The sequence below is a fragment of the Cyphomyrmex costatus genome, unplaced genomic scaffold, assembly GCF_001594065.2.
Source record: "Cyphomyrmex costatus isolate MS0001 unplaced genomic scaffold, Ccosl1.0 scaffold18, whole genome shotgun sequence".
NCBI lineage: Eukaryota > Metazoa > Arthropoda > Insecta > Hymenoptera > Formicidae > Cyphomyrmex > Cyphomyrmex costatus.
The window spans coordinates 1,536,427-1,561,675 of record NW_017275824.1 but is presented as its reverse complement, the minus strand read 5'-3'; the positions used below and the strand labels follow the sequence as shown (position 1 = coordinate 1,561,675).

General features: G+C 34.2%; 1 protein-coding gene and 1 non-coding gene across 4 annotated transcripts; both read right to left on the bottom strand.

The window, feature by feature from the left end:
* Positions 1–318: 318 nt before the first annotated feature.
* LOC108772123 (uncharacterized peptidase C1-like protein F26E4.3) lies at positions 319–20,954 on the bottom strand. Of its 3 annotated transcripts, none has more exons than XM_018537577.1 (8): positions 20,658–20,954; positions 3,934–4,229; positions 3,713–3,776; positions 3,440–3,638; positions 2,414–2,709; positions 1,659–1,858; positions 1,221–1,375; positions 319–923 (listed from the first exon to the last, which is right to left on the bottom strand). In XM_018537577.1, the coding sequence occupies exons 2-8, from the start codon at positions 4,226–4,228 to the stop codon at positions 804–806; spliced, it is 1,329 nt and encodes a 442-aa protein (XP_018393079.1). In that variant the 5' UTR covers position 4,229; positions 20,658–20,954; the 3' UTR covers positions 319–803. The 3 variants fall into 3 exon arrangements, with proteins under 3 accessions (XP_018393079.1, XP_018393080.1, XP_018393078.1); XM_018537578.1 differs by lacking the exon at positions 20,658–20,954 and adding an exon at positions 6,184–6,206; XM_018537576.1 differs by lacking the exon at positions 20,658–20,954 and adding an exon at positions 4,372–4,720.
* A 3,341-nt stretch (positions 20,955–24,295) lies between these two features.
* TRNAP-AGG (transfer RNA proline (anticodon AGG)) lies at positions 24,296–24,367 on the bottom strand. The gene has a single exon. It is a non-coding gene; the product is annotated as a tRNA-Pro (tRNA).
* Positions 24,368–25,249: the final 882 nt, after the last annotated feature.

Below are 25,249 nucleotides of genomic sequence, written 5' to 3'. Positions count from 1 at the left end.
TAACTAATGTGATTACCTATAATCACCATTTTATTCAGCGGTATAATTTTGCTATTTTAACACATAAAACTGACTGTCCATATACATATATAATACTACGATTATAGATTTGCTGAATCAATAAAATTTTTAGTTGTTTTAACGAATCTGTTTTTCCGTGACAAGTATTCCTTACACATTACGTACGTGTGTCTAATTCTAAAAATAGAACACAAAGAGGTTTAACTGATTAAATAAAAAAAAAACGCAATTAAACGCAAGTGTTTGACTCCGCAAGTAGAAGTATTGTATCGTTTAACGAAGTGAAAAAAGAGACTATTACGTACTTAAAAAATTTATTTCAAGCGCTTGGCACTTAGTACTTCTTACACATCGAAGTCACCGCAACACGTGGATGATATCACGTGAAAAAGACATAACTTTTACTACAGCATATCGATCATCGACGCGTAACGGTGAACGCGTTTCTATGTCAAACGATTATTATTATCTACGAATAATCAGAAAATAACGATGACATTTTTTCGACTATCCACATATACTTATATTAAATATAAACAACTCTGTCCTCCTTTCGTTTCTGTCTCCTTTCCTCCCGATCCAACGTGTAATAAGGCAATATACGGATCAGGTAATTGGATCACATACTTTCGAACATTGATGTATCGTTCATTGTCCCCGATGGCAATCGCATCATTGCGCATGACGACGAACCGACGACGGAGATTCAATAAATGCACCAACAGTGTTATGACAATCGGATATTCTAGTACTTTGGCATTTTCCTTGTTTCTTTTTTTCTTTTATGTCGTCTTGGCCCATACCGCCAGCACGTACGACTCGATCTCGCATTCGTTCGTTCCCTTTTGGATCTTAAAGAGCCCGTTTTCTCCCCAGTTGTACCCCCAAGAGTTTACAACCAGCTGAAAAAAAATTAAATTTAAATTATTTATCATTTTACATCGCAATAATTTGCAACACGTTCTAACCAGAAATGATTAGCCGTTCAAAGTCGATTTATCTAATTATTCCTAGCGGAGTTAATTGTTCTTAAATTATTTCCAACTTTCCAAACGTTCAGATATTTTTATGGTATTCAATGATCACACGTATAAAAAAATGATATACACTTGTGTGCCACTTTTTGAACCTTTTCTTTTCTTTTTTAGACCGTTACAAATGTTATCATGTGATATGAGTGTGATATCGTGTAAACTTACCCAATATTTGAGCGGTGGACCGCGATAAGACCTCTCCTCGCCCCAACCGATTATTCTCACCGAGTGATAACCGGAATCGTGTAATTCCGCACTTTGAGAGTGCCTATATACGCCGCTTTTGTAAACGAAGAAGTCTTGGTAAACTCTCATGGTAGCTGTAAAAAAAAGACATTACTTTAAATAATATTCTCTTAATGTCGCAATATTATGCCTCCTTTAGCGGAACATAACGACTTTAAATGTTGATGCATCCTATAAAGGAAAACAAGAAAATTAAAATAATGCCATACTGACTGAGTTATGAATAAAAAAAGAATGACATAAATTGTATCAGTAATCGGCCAATATGATGTCACATTGACATTATTTTGATTCTCCTTGCGATTAAAAAATTTCAATTAATTAAGTGACCATCCGACAATGAGTTGTAGCGGCTACCTTGTACTGGTCCAGAGGTCAGGATCTCCTGCATAATGTCAGTTTCGTTGCCCAGGCGGTAAGCCGGCCCGACCTTGTATAATTCTGTTCTCAGTGGATTTGGTGGCTTTCGACAACCGGCGGCCTTTAGGTTGCTTCTTTTACGTAGTTTGCATCGCTCGTTCTTACCGATCCAAGGATAACACTCCTTGTCCACCAATCTGTGACAGGAGGATTAATGATATTAAAAAAAATCACGTGTTTGAACAGAAACTCACTATTGTACGTTATATATTAAAGCGCCTTTTTAGACGTAACATAAAATAGTAATATATTAAGGATTTCTTTAATCTCTTTAAATTAATCAAAATGTTGAATCAAAATGATTTATTTTATACATATATGTATACTTATAGTTAGTACATAAAATAATAAAATCTATGATCAAGATTGTGTGTACAATTAAAAATATTGTTTGACATTTAAAAGAGAATCTCAGCAAATTCAGTCACTTGCATTACAATGCATATTGAAAGTTATTATACATGAAATGACAACGTTAAATGTAAAAGCATAAATATTTTAAATGACTAAATGACATAATTATATTATTTAATACAGTGTACATGTATTGTTTCATTGAAAAGTTCATTATGAATATTACGCCATTACATTTTTTCTTAGATATCTTATATATATATAAAAGCAGCCTTTAATGCAAAACTGAGCCAGTAATGCAAGTGATTGAATTCACCATAAAATTATAAAAAAAGTACCCGAATTTTCTCATGAAGAGCCAAGCGCGATCAAGATAACCGCCTCTGCAGCCTTGTTGTCCTCTGTTGTTGCAAGAGAGCAGATGTTGGGCACTCAGCTCTGCGTCCTCAGCACCTTTGCTCATGATCGAGAACCTGTCAGTCGCAACGTTGGCTGTGGATATGGCCCAGGACGCACCGCACCATCCTTGATCGTGGACGCCAGATATGTCGCGTGACCAGCGCGTCCTGGAGTCAAACTCCCGTGGTAGTGCATCCGGGTCGTAAATGCGTCGCACCGGGATCATTTTGTACACCTATGCAAAAGAAAGCAGTGCATCATAGAACGAAATGTATTTATAGACACAACATTGAATCAAATAATAATTAAAAATCTCTTTAATTCTTCAAGCCAATCTATTGTCAAATGAAAGTGATTCATTTTATACTTGTAGTTAATGTATAAAATAAAATCTGTGATCAAGATTGTGTATAAATTAAGCGAGCTTTAAATGAAATGGCCCTGGGGCCTCGCGTGTTCCATTCACCTACATATTATACATTGACGGATTTCATTTATGATCGGGGAAAAGATATTCGCGTCCTCGGGCAATGAGTTCAGATATTTTGGAGGACTAAAAGACGCTGCAACGTCATTCTTATTCATAAGAGCCCCGCAGCGAAGTACAAAAGATTACTTTACCCATTAGAATTTTAACTTTGATCGCGCAAGCCAAGCAATTGACCTAATCTTACATGCAGGTATTGCGACAGTTACGTGTTAAGGTTGCCTTATTTTGAATTCATCGAGTATAAAGAGAGTTTCGTGCACAAGTCCGCTGTATAAAAACTGTTCGTACCTACAGCAATTTTTAAATTTGTCTTCTTGAATAATTGATTGCCGCTCTTAGACGTATTCTGCTGTGATCAAGGCGTTACAAAGATTCATTGTCGAAGGAAGTATCCCGTAAATGTTTTATGCAATAATTTATGGAAAGACTTTTAATTATTTAAACTCAATCTCGATAACAACTCTAAAACACCTACGGATTGTGAGGGATTGAGAGTGCCCAGACGAAGCTCCACACCTTCCCGAAGTGTTCTTCCCCAGAATTCGGAATAATTGCCTGCTTGCCAACCTAGGGTATGCCCTTGTAAATTAAGTTCCTCCATTAATTCCGGCTCGATCAAACATCGATTCTCCTCGCAGAGCACTTCGGCGCGCTTACCAAGCGAGGAGCATTTACTGCAAATAAAACTTACAGAATTAGCACGCATATTTTTTTTCTCATTTATTACATTAAAAAGCAAATATATTACCATGTGTTACAATTAACTTTTAACGTTTGCCCGTGATTGTACTCCCTTCCATGGAAAAAGCATCCTGGATTAACACACGAGACTTAGAAAATACAAACTTAATATATCAATAATAAAAGTTAACAATTTCAATTATTCATATATTTGGGACTTATTTTCTTCAAATACATCAAATTATTATAGTAGATTACATAAATGCACGTTTAAATAGATATACGAACTTCTTATTTCCTCGGGTGCTGACGTGGTCGACGGCAGCCCTCTGCAGTGATACCAGTAATCTGGACAGCAGTCCTCTTCACGAGTTCGGTTGCAAAAATCGTCGCAGTAGCACAACGTTTTGAGGATCGGCGCGCTACACTCATCCTGTCGTCCTGGGCAGCAACTGCCTTCAGGATACCTCGCGGCACAATACGGTCCCGGTGGCAGTCCAGAATAATCCGGAATACCTCTCACGACAGAGGGTAAGAACACAAAGGCGATGAATACTAAATTTTGGCAGTGTGCGGTCCACATCCTGAAAGGATTATATATTATATTTTATAATGGGTACCTTTACTAATTTTTTTTATGTTTTTTTAAACATTTATTTATATTTTTATGTATTGTGTTTTAATTTCACGATGTACTTTTATTTAATTTTAAATATTTTAATTTACTCTAATGAAACTTTTCTCAAACTTTCGCTAACTTCGCGCAACTTCGAGAGACACACCAGTGTCACATAACCAGGTGTGCTCAAGCGGTATGTAGGGTTCGGTAACAACTGGCAATTGACAACAATAACGCTGCCAAGAGTTTGCAATGTTGGGGCTGGCCGCGTCATCCCGTCTGCTTTGGAACAACTTCAAGGTGTTGGCAGCTTAAATGCCGCATGATTCGTCATGAAACATTCTAGAGAGAATGATGGAAGTCTTTCTAGACTTGTGCAACGCGTTTTCACGCATAACATTCTACCCGACAAACCGTTCACAATCTCTCTCTTTAACTTCTAATTCTTTTAGTTCAAAAATCTGTTTTTACAGCTATATCTTTTTATAGCTTTTTCATAGATTTTATAACTATAAAAATTTATAGTTTTTTATAACTTTTACTTTAAAAGTCTATTTTTTATAGCTAAACTTAGTATATTAATACTCTTTATATTTAAAATGTGAAATAGAAATATGTTTGAAGTTCCACGAAAGGGAAGAGAAACGTTCCAGTCTACTCTAATGCAGCAATAAAGAACAAACCTTAGAAGTCGACATACGAAGTTGCGAGAATTTAATTTAGACGATATTTATAAGATTATTTGTATCTTCTCTCTTTCATGACTTCTACAATGTTTAACCTTTGGATACTTATTATCTTTTTTATTAATTTTATATTTACTTTATTAAAAATTGTGTAATCAAAACTAATTGAAAAATAATTAGTTAAAAATAACATCTCAAAGCTGAATTAATTTTTATTATAACAATAAAAAAATGTAACTCTATTCTCTTTACAATCAATCTCTGCCAATAAGGCAAATATACATATATATATATATATATATATATATATACATCGAGAAATTTAATAATTTACGATTAGATTGAAACAATTTGTTTGTTGACGGCGATTCAACCGTTTTCATCGCAGCAATGAGTCTAACATCTGTTGCCTACACGATCGGTCCATGCATCATCATCTATTACGGATCACGTAACTCTGAAACAATCGAGTGTCACCCGAATCAGCTGCATTATAATATTAATGAAATTTACCAGACTGGAACGAGGATTGTGATTTTAGCTTCCTGAGTTCGGACAGACACACGTGCTTGCGTAACGATACCGATTTTCCAGCCAATGGTGCTTAATTAAATTTAAATACGCACATTCACTTCTCTGTAAGATCCAAATGCACACACACAATATACGTAGTAAAATTACACATTCTTTAGAAATAAACATTTTTCGTAAAAAGAAATAGGCACAATATTTACGCGTTAGCGAATAAAGCTTAATTGCTTTTGACTTCGACTCATCTCTTTCGACTTTCACATCTCATTAAACAAACTCTGTCTTTTACGGAATAGATGGTTTTGAAATATCTAAAAATTTAACTAGATACAAATCTGAAAGTAATTTTATTGAATAAAAATAATCATATAAAAGCAAGTATTTAAAAAGAGTAGCTCAATTTTCAATCTTCAAGAGTGAGGTTTTACTCTTCAACGTGACACTTCACTCTAAAAGTTTTAGAGAGTAAGTTTTTTACGTATAAATATTATTTTAATGGTCCAACAAAATTATTCTTAGATCTGTATCTAGCTAAATTTTTAAAAAAAACTTCAGCAATATTCATTCTTTTTGTATTCTTAAAATTATAGAAAAATTGATTGAAAATTAGTCGAAGAATCACAGGACGCGGAGGATTCGCGAATCTACATAATCCGTATAACATTCTTATAATACATGAAGCGCAAAATTATTTTACTCAACGATGCGTACTCCAATGTGCTCCTCATTCTACATGCTTCCGAGAACTGCATCGGCAGCTTGCTTCTGTGCGCGTATGGACGAAGGATTTCTCGAGTGTCCCCGATCGCGCGTATTCTTCGCGGAGACGAGCGCTTTCATAGAGAAGCGGGCAATTAATGCAAATAATCTGTCGTCGCTCGGGAACACATAAGTGGGTCGTCCGTTTGACCCGTCTTTCCCCGACACGCCACAAAGTGTCCTCAAGTCATCTTCGCGCCATCGACGCAATAAACAGTAATTTACCCACAAATAACAAATTTAAATAAAAAAAAAAAATGAAAATTATCAGGGAGCCTCGTGATCTCCAGATCTGTGACTCCGTCCCCTTTGTCCGGCAAGAAGAGCAAATAATATCAATTGGTGTAAAGACTAAACGGAAGATCGTAAAACTCTAGTTAAGAACCAGCGAGTTGAATGAAAGAATAATGGGCGCAACGGTGCGTCTACGAGACAGCTGACCCATAACATCAGCGTCGCGCCCTACGAAGGTCACAATAAGGACATGCTCGGACGAAGGAATGATAATTAAAAACTGAGTCCAAATTAAACGAGCTTGCGGCCGACGAACAACCCCGAGATGTATCACCGACCCCCGAGTTATAAAAAAAATAAGTAAATTGGAGAAGAGGAGACTTGATACGGTTTTGTTTGGCGAATTTATAAATCACCGATATCTGCGTGTGGAATCTCAGAGAATTGAATTTGCATTTTGAAATCTCTCTCCCGCGCAAACGTGCGGTGCCTATGTTCGCTCGTCTGACACATGAAAAGAATTTATACGAAAGATTTTGCTGAAAAATTTGGTAAGAAACGAAAATAATTTTATTGGGCCATCAAAATAATTTCATATAGGCATTTCAAGCATGATGAGCAATACTATAAAAAAAAATTTATATTTTAGTAACTATATTATACACAGTTTGAGCGTCCTATATAATTATTTTGATGATCTAATCGAATTATTTTTAGAGCAGCTATCATATATCTAAGTTTTTAAATAAAATTTAGATGTTTTAGCAAAACTATCCTTTCTATGTATTTCTAATCGTTTGAACGCTAATATGATAAATAAACATGAAGAGATATAAGATTTGTTTTCTACAGCTGTGAACTAGTATACACACACCTTTGGAACTTCAAATGAAATAGGTATGTATATGTTTGATTTGTTGAAAATGAGAAGGAAAGTTTGGTGCAATCTAATGCAGGAATAAAAAAGAACGTAGCTTATACGAAGAGAACATTTTGTCAAAGTATTTTATAATATAGCTAGATATAGATCTAAAAATAATTTTGTTGAGCTGTCAATATAATAATGTAAAAAACTCAAACATGATAACAATCTTGCCAAAAGTAATCAACTTAAGCGTTACACATAATTATTTTTAAAATTAATGACGGTAAAATAATGAGTTTTCTGTGACTCTCGAAATAAATACTAAATTTGAGACAAATGAGAGCTGAAAGTTCTACTTGAAGGTCAGCTACTAGGTCTCCAGGAGGAACAACGGAAGAAATAACAGAAATTAATCGATAATAAGTTCTATAAAGTGAAATGCGAATCGCCTTCATGCGCGGCTCATCTACTCGAGAACTAAACTCACGAATTCTGGATGCGGTCCAAAGTTACATCATTCGCAGATTTGATATATTTTGCGATAACGGGAGAATCAAATCACCGGACGCATTATTAGATAACTAACGTTTTGCTGCGTAACTTCGTTGGCATGCATCGCAACAGCTGTTTAATTTCGATGCACTTGAAATAGCGCGTTGAAAGTTCTCCACTATTTTCGTTTTGGGCCTCTCGCGCGTTGACCATGGCACGAGACTCCAACGAGCTAAAATTGCTAGAATGTTAAGTTACAATAATACAAACACTTATAGTCGAACAACCGGCGAATAAGACCGATGAGATCTGAATACTAATTAATGTAAGTAGAGTTGACACACTGACGGAGACAGACAGTTCGCTTAACCGGCTGATTCCGGAGACTGGCGCGACTCCAGGAGTATTTCTAAGGTTACCAAGGTTAAGATACATGGCTTCTAGGACCTCCAAATCAATAAGCTACTTTAAAGTCAGCCTTGAAAATGGAGTCAATTTAAAATCCCTTTGCCGTAGGGAAGATCACAGATTGTATATTTTTATTAGCTGCCTCTTTCTCTTCTCTGGCATCTCATAAATTCCCTTCACCAAAGGTCGGGTTAGCTTATAACTTATGAGAAGAACAGTGTCTTCCCCTTTTGTATATTGATTTTATTTGATTGATTGTCTTCGAAATATACGTTCGATTATAATTATTAGCCGATTATGTAAAAATAACTTTGTTTTAATTAAAAATAAACTTGGCTTTGTGATATATTAGATATTTTCAAATAAGAAAAACAATCCTATTTTCGGTCGAAGCGAATCTTGGTGCTCAACAGCATTCATATGCAAATTTGCAAATACATTTTTCAGTTCCATAAACTGCGTACAGAATTGGTTTATCGAATTTGGAACAAATCGAAAATTGAAATCATGAAATAACATCACAAGTTACATTGATAGTCAGTTTTTAATAATAATGCTAATAATAGCGTTATTATTAAAATATATAGAACTAAAAATGTATTTGCAAATTTGCATATAAATTTGATTAAACACCAAAATTTGCTTCGACTAAAAATAGGGCATATCCGTTTTATTATTTAATTTTTATATTCTTATCGGTATATAATTTTAATTTATAATTATTAAATATTTTCATTATTTAATCAAGAAAATTTGCTCGTTTTTTTATCAGTGTAAAATCAATAAATAAAACAAAATAACTTTTATCGATCAGTATGATACTTTATGAAGCTATAATATATTATACTTGATCGATTCTGAACCATCGCGCAAGCATCGCCGATCGATAGTAATTTTTTCAGTGGCACAGACCAATTTCGTTATCATCTGGCGCGCGCAAAAATCGAGCTTTATAGGCGCGTTAGTAAGTAACGCGAAATATTAATCAGCAGGTAACACGTAATATTAACCAGTTATTTATCAGCTATTATCGTTCATCACCGCACGACAAAGCGTTCTTGACCCGTTTAGCCCCATTAACAGCGAATTCATATTGCAGCCGCGATTTGATCTTACCCACCTACAACGGTCAGACGTCTGCACGGTCGTCGTTAATTACTCGCGCGAACCTCCTTCTTCGTGTCTGAATTGCACGTGATGCTGTTCGTATACCGTAATGTTGCTCTGCACAGACGCAAATAAGGAGGCACATGTCGCTTCCAGGAATATCGTTTTCACAATACGTACCTCGGTGTCCTATTTCTCGCGTTACATCAGTGCTTCCTTCTGTCTGTTTGTGTCATTATTTATTTATTTCATTTTATCATCATTATTATTATTATTTATTTATCAATTCCCGATACAAGTGACACTTTCCTTTGGCAAAGATCAAATTGTCTAAACCGGTTTATTGCATCTAAAGATGTAGAAATGTGTAAGCTTTTACGAAATCAATGCAGTCCTTAAGACCTTGAAATATGTAGGAAAATATAAACGTATCTATCAATGAAATTGCCCTTTATTCTCTCCAATTTATATTTGAATTGTAAGGAACCTTAATTGATTTTATTATTATAAGATTTAATTGAATTTTCATATATTATACTTTTTAAAACTTCTTATTGTATAGATAAACACTCGCAATGTGTTAATTTGTTTTAAAGTAAAAATAAAAATTTTGTTGTAGGTTTTCGTGAAGGACAAATATAATTAAGTAGTATGTTAAACATATAACGCTGATAAAAATCATCGGAAACAAAGTAATTTAATTATAGCAATCAATGTGTTAAAAAGGTTATCTCTCTACGGTACAGCATAAAGTATACGCCATAAAAAAATCATGAAGTAATTTTCATTCACACTTGTATCGCTCCTTGATTGAAGCCGAAGCAGTAGCGGTGACGAGTGAGATCAGCACAGGCGAAGCCGCGCGTGGCGTTACGAGTGACGTAGCCTCCCTGATTAAATGCAACGCGCGTCTCCGATTAGACGGCCAGAGCGTAGTCTTTACATCATAATTATAGATTAAATTCCATAAGCATCGCGTCAACTTGCTCGCGCGTTCGCGCCACGCCATCGGATAGAAATGAATTAATCGCATCTTTCACCGAGCAAATTATTTCTTCATGCTGGGAAGTCGGAGGTTGTCACTTCCGCAAGTCGTGGATTTTTCCTCACTTTTTTCGTTACACATGCATCACATCCGCCTGTCATCGAATTGGCTGCGTGATTCATCCGCCGCTGATACAACGCTCTGTTACGCGTGTAATACTTATAGATTATACGTCAATCGACGATTGTCCTTCAAATTATTACTCTTGATGAATACACGAATACACCTCTCTTTCCTTGGAAGGAAGGGTCTTCTGTTCAACAAGCTTTCAGCGAGTATGCAGATTTTGATATGAAACCAGTATCTCTTAATTCTCTTTAGCTCATCAACGTTTAACATTCCAAACTTCCGCATACTACATTTATCTCGTAATTTTCTCTTATCACATAAAAAGAACGATTTTACTGAAGTACCTAAAAATTTATTGTAGGTAGTTACAAATCTGAAAAGATAATTTTATTAGATTATCAAAACAATTATGTAAGACGCGCTTAAGGATAATGAGCAATGCTGCAAAAAGTTTTGACTTTTTAACGACCAGTTTAAACGTCCTACATAATTATTTTGATAATATAATAAAATTATTTTCAGAGATCTCTCTCTGAATCTAGCTGAATTTTTAGAAAGTTGTTCCTTCCATACATTAAGAGAAGTGATTTGTGATATACAATTTACAAAAACTTTATCATTTTTTGATTAAAAATTTATTTTTTAATAAAAAAAAGTATTTTAATCAAAATTTGGTTATTCTAACTTCTTACTTTTTAATTTAAAAAGTTTCTGTAATATCATACATTTCTCTCAATATGCACATATTACGTATATCTTATTCATTTATTCCTCGCATTTCCTGAAGAGAAAATTACATTTGATTTTTACTTACATAAAATTTTTTAACATAAATAAAATTTTAAAAACCACAATGTAGAACGTGGCAGAGCTAAATTTCGTCAAAGAGGACAAATTTCGAAATTTCTATCGGCAATCTTTCGCTTATACTAAGCAGATTGACGACAACGTTTGCATATATGCATAAGCTGGAGGGCATTCTGTAATCCCTGGCAGCCGACTGATTATTAAGCGCGCCGTTAAACGCAATGACATAACACGATATCAATGCTCGCGTCAGCGGTCGTAGACGACCGGCGTACAGAACCGGCACGCGTAAACTTTCTCGTATCATCTTCTTTCACGAAGGATACTGGGCGCCGCAGAAAAAGTTATGCACATTAACACACATTCTTCAATATCTTTCTAATCAGTATCAATTTTACAATAATTAATCTTTCTCTCTACTTTGCTTCTAAGTAGCGTCGACAGTTTCTTTTAATCTACGATATACGATCAGCTTTATTTGTCACACGGATTGCAGGAATGTAACTTCACAGAAATTTAAGAAAAAATTAATTATAATCTTTCCCTCTACTTTTGCTTCTAAATAGCGTCGAAAATTCCTTTTAATCCACGATAGACGAAGCAGCTCTGGTGCATTTATCTCTACATGGATTGCAGGGATGTATTTCGAGAGAATGACGATCGTCCCGAGGGAAAAGATTAAAGTGAGCACGTATCTACTTCTTTCGTGTAGGTATTTCTGAATGCGTTCGAGCATTCTGCCCCGCCGGATATTGGAAAAATAAACGGACCGACGTATAAAGCCCCTGCTTTATATTCTGCTTCTGCTTATTTTTATGGATGGTACAAAAAGCGTATACGGGGGAGAATATATCGGAATTAAAAGATTCTCCCGCGATTCACTCTTTGCTTTTTTTTTTTACGGCAGCTTTTTTACAAATGTTGACGAGAATCGCATCTTTCTTTTATGCCCGTTCTCGACGTGGAGTAAGCTTGAAGCAAATAATAAGTATAGCATTTGATTGACTCTGATCAACGCAACTACGGAATTTTTCATGTTCCCTATTTCTTTCTTGGACAAAAACATGCTCTCAGGAACTTTGTTCTCGAAAAATATCATATACAAAAGACTAGAGAAATCTTTCACACAACATGAAATATTTTATAAATTTTTTTTTTATGAAATTTTACTAAAATATAAATTTGTCCAGAACATCAGAGTTTTTAAAATATTATTCCTTTTTATAATATCTATATACCATTTCTAAAATATTTTTGTGTTAAATATTTTAATGCAATATTAAAAAATGTTTATGTTTTACAAAGGTTTACTAAATATCCAGACAGCACAGAACATTCATTGGAGAGAGATATCCAGACTTGGTTTCAATCTGGTCCAGACATCCATGGACTTAGTACGAATGTTTTAAAAACGTACATTATTCAATATATATAGTATGTTTACATTTGAACATTTAAAAAATGTTTATCTCATGCAAAAAATTTTCTAAGTCAGCTCGCGACGTGTTGCTTTCGCTAACTTGCCAAGTGAAATTTTTTTTAAGATCGCACGAGGAGTTTTATTTTTGTTACCTCCGGTAACGCAAAAATTTACCAAATTAAAGCTTAATTCAAACAGTACGCAACAAGCGGCAAGCGTCAAGCAACAATATTTTGCTACTCGCAGTGATAACAGTTAGAAATATTTTGCTTTCAGCGTGCAAATTTGTCTGGTTCGCAACCTAGTTGTGCTCTGTTAAAGAAATACGTTTCTGCATGAGAGCTTTCGACCCACGCATTCATGGTCATCGCTCTCAAATCCGAATCGTTGTGCAGGATCGGACAGCGATCGCCTGTAAGCTCGACCTCTTGCGTCAACACTAAGACTTGTGCCAGCTGATTCATGCTACCTGCTTTTCTCGTTGAATGAGGAACGACGGGCAACAAATGTTACGAATGTGGTACGAGAAATTGTGCGAACATTTTGCACCCCGCGAGTAATTCCGTCTGTCATCACTTTTTCTAAATGAAGAATTTATCACATTTCAGTTTAATATGTCAATACATCTCATTGTCACTTGAAACTCTCTATTGGAATTCAAACATAATATTTATGAACTTTTTAAATATAATCTTTTTTACACACACAAGTTAATTTTTTTTAAATATAATTCTTTTCATGCGGTCATTTTCAAATATAGTTGGTAGAAATCAAATTACATTTATACTAATCCAGTTTATTATTAGTTGTGTAAGACTCTGTTTTCCTTTTCACACGTTTTAGGCTTTATATAAACGGCCCGTTGGCTTTTCTTTTGCTCGCGCCTCTTTTTAGCGTTTATAAAATAAATTTTACACTCTTCTTTTTTAAAACCTGTTTACTGCACGGCGCGCCACTGTTATTCGCGGCCCTACAAATTGTTAATACTAAAAATAGCGTGTACGTCATATCAAGCAGGACAAGATGATGCGCTGTTGCCCCAAATTCCGCGGTATTATAGGATGTTTGCGTTCACATACCTCTCGAGAAAGCACTCATTTTGGAATAGCTTGTAACTTATACGTGATGTATGCGCCATTCCGTTGATTTAAATGAATTTATCATCATTAAAGGTTTTCATCATCCCGAGATATCACTTTGATATCAAAACAACGCTAAGTTTAATTAGTAATTATACTAGTAGCTCTTTAAAATTTTTAGAGTGGATTGCCACTTTGAAATCTTACTTTTAAAGATTGAAAATTGAACCACTCTTGTTCAAGGCTGGCTCAATTTTACTCTTCAGAGTGAGATTTTATTTTAAAGAATTTAGAGAGTATATAATCAAAATTTCATTAACATCATCATGCTAAGACTCAACGTTATTTTAGAGAACGCGATTAACCTCAAGAACGCGTATCCAAATCACGTGTCCGACACACATCTCGTGCTGCAGACATTTATCACGCCTCTGTAACATCGTAAACTGATTTATTGGACGTGATTAATAGCCTGCAATCCCTAATAGCCGTTCAATGGCGGTGCCTATGATAACGGTAAGTCGCAATAAGCGCGTCCGGTTAATTTACAGTAATGAAGTATATCGATCTTGCGAGTGTCAGTGCAATCTGACACTCATTTATGATGATGGCATGCGTTATACATATAAGTTCTTAGCTCCATTAACGTACGTACTTTTACACGTCTACGCGTAGATAAGATAATGTGTGTGCGTGTGAATAAAATATAATAAAAGAGTAAAATAAAGTAATAAAAAAGAAAGGCAGGAAGATCAACAAACATGAGCACGTTTATCAAAAATCTTAAAATTTAAACCAGTTCATTTTAAATTTTACAATAAGAATTAAACTAGTTTTCACCAATAAAATCATAGGAGGAACGTTTTAATTGTACTGTTTCATCAGCCCAATAAACCAAGTAATAAAATAAAATAATAAAAAAAAAAGTGAAACAAAACAAAATACATAATTTTTCTGTAATTAATATGTACAATTTTTCTCTAACAAATAAAGTAAAATATAATATGCTCATCATTTTTTCTAACCGAAGTGTATAATTTTTTTCTAATTATTGTTTTCTCGATAATAATTTTTTAAAGTTTTATTGGAGCTTGGGTTATTCTGTCGTGTTTATTCTGTGTTTTCTTTTTATTACGGTTTAGAACATAAACCATGCCCGACAATCAAATGTCAGCGCTGCATACGTAAGTAAATATAACGAACAATCTGCATACTCCGTCTTTGATTTCATTGTAAAGGGATATCTGTATCTTGTAACTGAAAACTCCCGCATTTATTTTAATATCCCCGATAATTAACAAAATTTTGTTTATCATATGCTCCAGTCGATCGTATGCTCAGTGATACTTTCGTCATCGCAATCGTAACGATGGGATAATCGTTCAATTATCGTCGCGGGATATTCATTAATGCTTGCCAACTGATGACTATCGACAAATTGCGGACACGCCTGGTACCGCACTTTGCTGCCGGTGTCGCGATACCGATCTCTCTGAGAAGTGAATTATAATACATGCGGGCGGTGTCGGGGATTACGTCGTAGCGTTGACGCATACTCGATTATGAAACTAACGTGTGTCGCGCACGTTCTCTGAAATAATCAAGACTCCCGTCTCCAGATTAATAGACGCTTTTGACAAAATGTGTTAAATGAAATACTTTTCATTAATATTAATTTTCATCTACCATAAAGTAAAGTAACTTTAAAATGAGTAGCCAGGATTTTCTGCGTAGTGGAGGAAAGTCAAATTAGAGTTGTAACTTTTAATTTGGGAGAAGAAAGTCGAGTAGTATGGATTATTGGACTTGTTTTGTACTTTATATTATTATTTTTAATTAATAATTAGCAATTAAATACAAAATCATAAATATTTAATTATTTTTATTCTTTAAAATTTGAAGGGCCCCCTGCCTCGTCTCCCTTGACTACATCTATGAATTTTGATTCACAGTCGAGATAACTTTAGACCAAATTTTAAGAAATGTTTACAGCACATATGTAAAAAATCAAGACATAGAACATAAGATTTGGAACATTTGTAAGACGTCTTATGTCTTAATTTTGACATGCATATTGTTTAGATTTTTTGAGCTAAAATTATACTATATATTAGATTGATTTAAAGATTTTAATGAAAATTGGCTCATTGCCCTTATTTCATTATATTAGTTGCTTAAAATTATACTGATTTTAAGACGATAAGAAGTTTTTGCAATACCATTTATTCAGATATGGTGAACGTTAAAGTCACGTTATTTTTTTCTTTACAACTAATTAAGGAAAGAATAACGTGACTTTTGTGTTCACCGTATCTGGATAAACGGTATTGTAAAAGCTCCCCCTAATGTTACCCTATCTTACGGGTATTTTTAACGTTAATTTTTTTTTAATATTTGGATATTATCTTTCACGAGCAATGCATAACGAGAAATTCCTTGTGAGATCGCGACGTCGCAATTAATCTTCAAAAATTGTCGAGCCACGACATTCTTGATAAGCATTGTGATAAGCATTTTACCTCATGGAGTCAAAGCCTGACCTACATCTTCTTCGTTTTGATAACCGACCTTTTCATTAACGCGGGATTAACGCGAGATTTATCCACGCCGCAGTCCGTCCATCAAAAGATGTTTACTTTTCGTCGCGACACGCGTCGGGAAGATTATTAATACGGTCGCTCGAAGTAGAACAGAATCATCGGATGGAACTTCTTAGTCGCCGTTTTGTTTTGATGATGCAACTATACCGTGAGAGCTTTAATTGCGCCTATAAATTTTGCTGCTGTCGACTTCTGCATGCAACGGCTGAAGAGTCAACGAAAGGCATAGTTTACAAATTAATACTGATTCAGCTTGAAAAAGCGCCGATGTCTTTAAGAGAAAAAATCCTATACACATTCGGTGGCAGCGAATTTTTGTGCTTAATAATATTCCTACACTGAGAGAAAAATATGCTAAATTTTAACAAATATATTTATTTGGATAGGGTTAGTTGAATATTTAATATTAATGTAAACATTATATTTAATACAAGAACGATTAATTTTATTTAACTATTATGTTTTTATTTAACAAATATTCATTTTCAGAATATAGGATTTTTTTCTCTTATTTATGTTATATATTTCCATTTTCCCGATCCATTTTCCGTTTATTATTCTTCCTAAAAAAGAAATATAAAAGATATTTAACCATTATCCGTTTTTATCAGATTATTATTTTAAATAAAAAGAGCGGATTTATTGCAGGGTACATTTTATCAAAGCTACTCTTGAAATCAACTTGATTAATCTTTTAAAAAATATAATAAATAGGTAAGTTTATTTATATATTTAATTTATCTTTTAAACATTATCGAAATAAAATTCTTTCCACATAAAATAAGCGTTTCAATATAATTAAATTTATTGTTTGTTAGAAGAAATATAATAACATTTTTTTGCGAAACGCACATTGCATGCACATTTCTACCAAGAAAGCGAAATGTGTAACACAGATAGAATATTGATTTTCAAAACATTCTAAAAATTTTCGTATTTGTCGCATGAAATGGAAATAAGTCCGTTCACATTACACGTGCACGAGGCGTCAAGAAATATTTGAAATACGTCTGTGATACGCTCCATTTCACCAAGGTGACATTCCTTCGAGTGTCCGTAGATAAGGAACAATGCGAGATCGTATCTCAAATTTTTACTTTGCAAAGCCTAGAGGCATATTTTTCATCCGCCATCACCGCATTTTCTAAAGCAATTACGAAAAAAATAGATTGGATAGTTCAGCAAAGCTTCTTGGGTAAGTTCAACATCTATAACTAAGAAAAGTTGATGATTTAACAGAGGAATTATGTCTGCAAGCAATTATCAATAATGCTAATTCAGCTAATTTTTTGCTACAATAAAAATTGCTAATGTGACAAGTTTTCTTCCTTACTGCGGCAAAAGTATGAGCCATAGCTAGCACATTTTGTTAAAAATTTTGGATATTGAATTTCATAGAAAACTGTCTTTGCTGTATTAACACACATTTACTGTGCTTTACAACAAATATGTTGTAAATTATACCTATGTAACTGCTAATTTTATTTAGCTGTAACTTTGTACTTTAATATAGAAAACAAACTTAATGAAATTTTAGTTATTTCAATCTTTTTTCTTATAATTGAAAGTATCGCAAGAAAATGCTGGTATAAATGATCTTTCAAAAATCATATCTCCTTTCAAAGTTTTTCTAACTGAAATTTAATGTTTTATCTGTCAAATAATCTGTCATTAAAATTAAGACTTTCTGACATTTTTATAGCATTTTGCAAGGACGAATTGCGTGTAAAGTTTTGCGTTGACATCTTCCCGTTGCGTCGTCGTTTGTCGCAGCCTTGTAATGTGGTTTACAGCTCCGCAAGCTGTTTACAATTTATCTAACGTGTACTTATAAAGAAGTCAACGCTATTAACATGGTACACCCGATGCAAATTGAAATATTACCATATATACAAGCAATCGACGCAGAGTAACAAGACTGCGGCTTGTTATTAGAGTGAAGAAGTTTGAGGAGTGTGTGCGAGTTTCGAGATATTTATCACAACACATCGTCAGCAATGTAAAGAAAAGTTTACAGCTTAGGGCCTCTTAAAGCAAGATTATAAACCTAAACTAATGTATGGTAACATTACTCTCTAAATTCTTTGAAGTAAAATCTCAATCTGAAGAGCGAAAATTGAACCAGTCTTGAAAAGAAGTAGCTTAATTTTTAATCTTTAAGAATGAGATTTCACTCTTCAGAGTAAGATTTATTCTAAAAGTTTTAGACAGAAAAATTATGTATATTGTAACATTTTACATATTATCATAATTATGATTATTACTGTTATAATGTTAGTAATAATTATTATAAGTATAGTTCTATTAACAAATATATATACACAAAAAATGGCTATAAATCATAATTAAATTATAATATTTACAATAGTTTATAGTATACAACTATAATTTTAGTCATTTTCGTCCACCTATATATACTATTTATTAATTGAACTATCATACAATATAATTATTATTAATATTATAGCAGTAATGACCATAATATTACTACAGTCACAAATGCCAAAAATCATTCTCTTTACAATCTATGAATTTCTCGACACTCTTTCGACCAACGAAAAACTTTGGTGCTGCTATTTTTTCTTAATTTAATTTTACTCTTTTTTTTCCTGTTTCTTTCTCGTACTTATCACGCGCGAAACGCACACGCCTGCTCTCTTCGACTTAATCGCCGCCAGATACCGGTTGCATAGAGTTACAAGCTCGTCGCGATATAAATTTCTCAGCTAAGAATGCGCCTTGATGAGGTTCTTCTTACACTTATAAAGATAATACCAGCGAGTAAACCGTTATAAAAAAAAAAACAGAAGTTGAGAAAAAGAATCTTGGTCCTAGTTGATCCTTTTGGCGAAAATCAATAGAATGTAGAATATAAACACGAATCTATTCGATTTTTACTAATCGATCTCTCGGTTCTGATCACGATGGATTGAAGCGTCGCCTTCTTTGGATTTGTGCTATTGGATTGATACTATTTGCGGATTAAACCGATAACAACAGACAAATCGCTATTTAAGTGGCTGCTATTCCGATCGTGCAGGTCGCGACATCGGGATATCAAACTTGCGCGTTCACACTTGTCAAAGTTCGTCTGCGGATAATTCCCGTCGTACGCATGTACCCCGCATTTTTTCTCGTCGCTGACTTCATCATTAAGATCAAGCGATTCTAAGAACAACCAATTTCTATCAATTTTTTTTTGCGTTAAACTAAACGAATGCACTGCGAATCGTTTAATTGAACGAAACTATTTGATTATCCAAGTGAGTATTTTAAGATCTAAATTGGTGCAAATTGAAATCCAATCGTCAGCTATTTTAAAAAAATCCAAATGATATTCATTAAATTGTTCAATTATAAATTTTTAAAGTAAATATTATAATTGGATATTTTATTCCTGGTATTTTTAGATAATGCAAATAATATAAGAACTCATAACAAAATAAATTTTTTTAAATATATAATTAAATACGTTTTATTTCCCCGATATTTTTAGAAAACGCAAATTATTATTACGGTTAATAAACGCGAGGATTTTATCCAGACAAAAATTTATTATAAGCAAAATTTTATTTTGCCAAGCGATATTTTATCTATTCATAGAGAAATAAAATTTCATATTTTCCTACAGCAATCACTTTGACTAAAATAGGTTAAACGCACATAAATACGCAATAAATCTTTTTGTTTTTGTCACCAGAATGTTTGAGAAAAAAGATGGAGGAGAAGTAAAGCATTTATTCATTTTCCTTTCACGACGTATTGACGAATGGCATCAGCGACTGATAGCAATTTGATAAGATATTCAAATTCAGGTCTCTATTCATCAGTCGCGACAGAGAGATAAAACTGGCGACCGTGAATGAAAGTGAGAAAAGAATGCAATTAGCATTATTATATCTTAAAACTCGGTTATCACCAATTTGTTTGATAAGACCAATTCATCGACCACGTGTGCGTTGTAGTAAATTTAATTTCAGACACACTAAAATTCGAAAATTATGGTTTTATAGATATTTAATTTTTCACATTAAAAATCTTTCTCTAAGAGAAAAATTATAATTATTTGTATTCAATTTCCATCATTCATTATTGTAATAATTTGTGAATTTATAGTTTCAGTTTCTGTGTGAAAAACTGCTACTCGTAAGATCTGTAATTGACAACTATTTACAGAACTTCGACAAATTTCTGAGCGATTTTTCACTTGTCACGGTGGCGTTCATTCTCGGTGAAAATGAAAATCAATCGTGCCTTTTACAGCACCATTCAACAATTTTGCACCACTTACTCGAAAAACAGCGAGACTCTGTCTGGTCCAAATCGAGGACTATCTTCTTCGGCGACTGTCGGTTCGCATGTGCCTTGTGCGGCCAAGAACGATTGTGGCGATTGTGACGAGTGGAAAAAGAAAAGAAAAAAATAGAAAAAAAAAAGAATTTTTTAAATAATAATTGTATTCGATGGGAAGGACTCGGCTCTCGAGACGTGGGATCGATCACCTCGCGATCGAGGAAGATCACGGGAAAGAGAGAAAGAGAACACAGCCGGTGCTGGCGGCTCGAAAGCGCGAGCCTAACTGACCCGCGGAGACGAGAGGTAAACGCAAGCTAAACTAAGTCTCGGTATCACAATTCGGTTCGAACCGCCACGCGAAGGAGCGGAGAGCAGCGGCACGGCCGAGCGACATGTGTGAGACACGATCGGCATGGTCTACCACCCACCGGATCTCCTTGCCGCGCGACGTCTTCTTCCGTCGTCCTCGTCATCGCCAGGATGACGAAGGCGCGGATGATGACGGTCGTCAAAGGCGGGAACGGTATGCGTGTCGCAGCCACAAATCGCGAGTGGAGGAGATTGCGCTTAAAAAACCACGCATAAGGTAGATCGGCGAAGGACGATCTAGGTGGTATCTCCTATAGTATTTCCCGGCACAACGAGCCAGTGGTGATTGCCATGAAACTGTAACAAAGCGATCGGTGTTTATCTCAGAGATGCCGTGTAAAACTTTCGAGAAGCCGCGCCAGGGAATGCGGTTGACTTAAGTCTGATTGCACCAACGGTTTATTTTGATCTTAAGCAGGATTTAAAACTCTCTCTCTCTCTCTCTCTCTCTTGTTTCCTTTCTGGTTCTTTTTATTTTATTAGATTGTTGTTTACATTTTATGTTTTTTAAGTCTTGAAAAAGAGAGAGTTTTAAGTCTCGCTTAAAGTCAAAATAACGTTGGTGCACAATCGGGCCTAAGCCTCTCAAAGTGCCAGTCCTATAGTTAAAGTTATATTTCGAACCTATTTCTAGAACCAGGCAACCCTCCAGCATCGCTATCGGGCTGCACTTCTGTATGAAGACGTTGATAGCATCTATACTGGTTCATGCTGGCTAATCCCACTTTTAGGAGCGCGTGTATATACCTAATTAATATTCAAGGATCCGCGATTGTTACTCGCTTAGCGAGCGTACTTGATCTGAGATAGGAGGTCATTCTCCCTATCATCTATCCATGCAACAATTCAATGTCATATGGATGTCCAAACACTTTTAGTTGTATGTACAATGTATTAAAATTGTCTGATTGAATATAATTATTTTTTAATGAACAGTACGTTCAATCCCAAATAACACAGAAAAATTTGAAATTCTGATGTAGAAGTTTTTGGGAGCAAAGAGAAGGGCAAATTATACGATGTCCATACAATAAATGTCGATTCCCAGTGAGAAATGACTCATTGAATTGATGTCGAATGATATCGATATGATGAATTCAATGTCGAATGGATATCTAATTGACGGTCATTTGGATCGTTGCATGAGTCTCTCTCTCTCTCTCTCTCTCTCTCTCTCTCTCTCTCTCTCTCTCTGTTTGTTTGTCTGTCTGTCTTTTTCCAGTGACAGACACAGGCGCTCAATGTCGACGACAATAGATCTCAAAAATGCATCTGGGACCAATCAGTGAAAAAGTCTCTCTCTCTCTCTCTCTCTCTCTCTCTCTCTCTCTCTCGCTCTCTCTCTGTTTGTTTGTCTGTCTGTCTTTTTCCAGTGACAGACACAGACGCTCAATGTCGACGACAATAGATCTCAAAAATGCATCTGGGACCAATCAGTGAAAATGATTTTAATTTCTGATTGATTTGAAGCTTGAGTCTAAGATAACACGGCGAATAACACGGATGTGCTGAAACCTTATATTGGCACCATTTTGTCAACCGGATCTGCCAAAACCAGCTCACTTCCGACAGGATTTGTCATTGACGAGACGCGCGCAAAAAAAAAAAGCCTCTGCAATTACTCCGGAGAGGATAAACTTTATCCGGACGCTGAAACACCACTCGCGCTCGCATTTTCCGCGAAAAGATGCCCACAGTTATCTCGGGAGGACAATATCATCCCGTAATAACAACAAGAATGGCAAAGAATACCGCGTGATAACGAAAAGTCGCAGAATGCCTCGTGGAAATAAGTGAAGCATAAGCTGTTTTGCAAATTGGATGTTAAGAATAATTAAAATACATTTAATAATCTATTAAGATATTACACATATTATAATATGATTTAACTAACACAGGGTTTTTATCAGTTCCGAATTTAACTAAAAAAGGTATAAAACTAAGAAAAGTAATGTTACACAGTTTTATATATTAAAGTAACTTATAGTAAAATAAACAATGGGGACCAAATCAAACTAAATAAAATAAAAAATTTTTCTTATTATAAAATTTTCTTATTATAGTAATTGTGAAAATGTAATCATTCATATCGTTAAGGTTACAGAATAGATTCGAACCCGGTGTGAATAAAATAGATAGGTGCGAATTAATAGATTCATGTTCGCGCCCACTTCGAAAAGATGCCGACGATGCAGATCGCGGATTGTTATCGTATTATGATTAAACATAGATTCACGCAGTTGAAATGTTGACACCCAGCGCTGATAACAAAGACATTCGCGAAAAAACATTTCTAAATATAAAGCGAACATTTTTCGAACAAACGCAAAATATCGCTCAGAGGCAGCGAAGAAGAAAAAACAATGATGAACGTATTTTCGTGTCTTCGCCTTGCTCTTATTCGCTCGATCTAATTTCGAAGTTCGAAGTATTTAAGACGATTTTTTCGCCTTGATGCCGAAAGCTTTCTGAATTGCGTTCGTAAAACCGCAATGCGCGAAATACTGGAGTGCTTATCGAATTTGATTGTCACGTCGATAAATAATTACGATAACGTTGGTCGGATAATTTTGCCCGGCAGTTTAATCGACGATGACGAATTCATCAAGAATGCCGGCAAACGAACGCTACGTAAATAAACCGATCGAACTTTCACTGGCTACGTTCAACAAAAAAAGTATAGCTTTGCAATTAATATTATTATTAATTTTGCAATTATTGTAAGATTTTTTAATTCTTATTGTTGATACACACGATTGTGTCTTGCTTCTTTTTTGAAATATTAAGAGCATCAAGTAATCATTTATAACTTCTATGTTACAATTTTTTTAATACACAACCTTATAAATATTTTCTAAAGGCGTTAGCTAAAGTTTATGTAAACATTATGTAATAATTTCTGTATGTTTTTATAAAAATGATGACAATTAAGAATATGAACGATCTATCGTCGGTATATATAGTAAAAAATCAGAAAATTATATATACTAATTGTAAATATTAATATGATGAATTCTTAGTTTCTTGCTAAATCTAAATGTATAACTCAATCATATTAAAAAATCTTACAGCAGTTATACAAAGCTGCTTTTTCTGTTAAACACAGCTACTATATTTATACGTGAAGTAGAGAGTACGTGGATCTAAAACATTTAATTTTCGAAATATTATATCAATAATAGCAAAAATATTGCAGATACCTTAAATGAAATTTTGAATAGTAATCTACACGCAAGTGAAAGGAAAAAAAATAAAAAAAAAACTGGGCTCGTCCGGGATTTGAACCCGGGACCTCTCGCACCCTAAGCGAGAATCATACCCCTAGACCAACGAGCCACTTGTTGTAAGAGTCTTCCTTCACAAGGTATATTAAGGAATACCGTGTGCTCCATTTAATTTTTATTATTCTACACTACATATATGATAGATTTAGATTACGCATTCTTTAATATTAATTTTTCTACTCCATTAGAAAGAATTAAACGTATCGACATCTTTCTCAAACTCGATACTTTAAAGAAAAGACTGATATATTCTAAATTACTTCAATCTTTCTAAATCAATAGTAACAATTTAATAAAAAAAAAAGGAATCTATTTTTATTACAATTATGTTTGAAACAAATCATTCATTTGCTACACATAAAAATATAAATAAGTTTTCCAGAACATAAATTTAAATCTTTTGAAATTTTCAAATTACATACATTAAATTTTAAAATGTTCTAATTTTAATTTTAAAACGCAATTTTGATGCAGTTAATTATAAAAGAATAAAGTATGTACCTTTTTAAGTTTTAAAATACATTTTTCTTTTTTCTGTTTGTTTTTGCCATTTCTTTGTTGTAATTGTAATCATATTGCTTATTTGCTGCACAACAACAAAATAATTAAAAAATTGTCATTTTTGCAACAATTTTTTGATTATTTTATTGTTATAACAAATAATCGATATAACTTTTAATATATTATTTGACAGATCACGCTGATCCTCTTGTTATACCAACCAATTTTTTATAAGAAAATAGTGATGATATCGCATACCTACTTTTCTTATCAGCCTTAATCTAATTAGTGATTATCTTTCGCTTCGATCGACATATAAATGCATTCGACCTTTTGTCTCACGCTGATTACGTAACAAGATAAAATCTACAAAACGAGACTGAATTAATTCTCTCTCGTGAATGAGAAGGATCGCCCAGAAATGCTGGAGGCG

Coding starts and splice junctions, on each gene's coding strand:
- LOC108772123 (XM_018537576.1), bottom strand. CDS start 4,538: ATGACGCGGCCAGCCCCAACATTGCAAACTCTTGGCAGCGTTATTGTT. Junction 2,710..3,439: donor CTCTCAATCCCTCACAATCC/GTAGGTGTTTTA, acceptor TCTTTTGCATAG/GTGTACAAAATGATCCCGGT. Junction 1,376..1,658: donor GACCTCTGGACCAGTACAAG/GTAGCCGCTACA, acceptor TTTTTTTTACAG/CTACCATGAGAGTTTACCAA.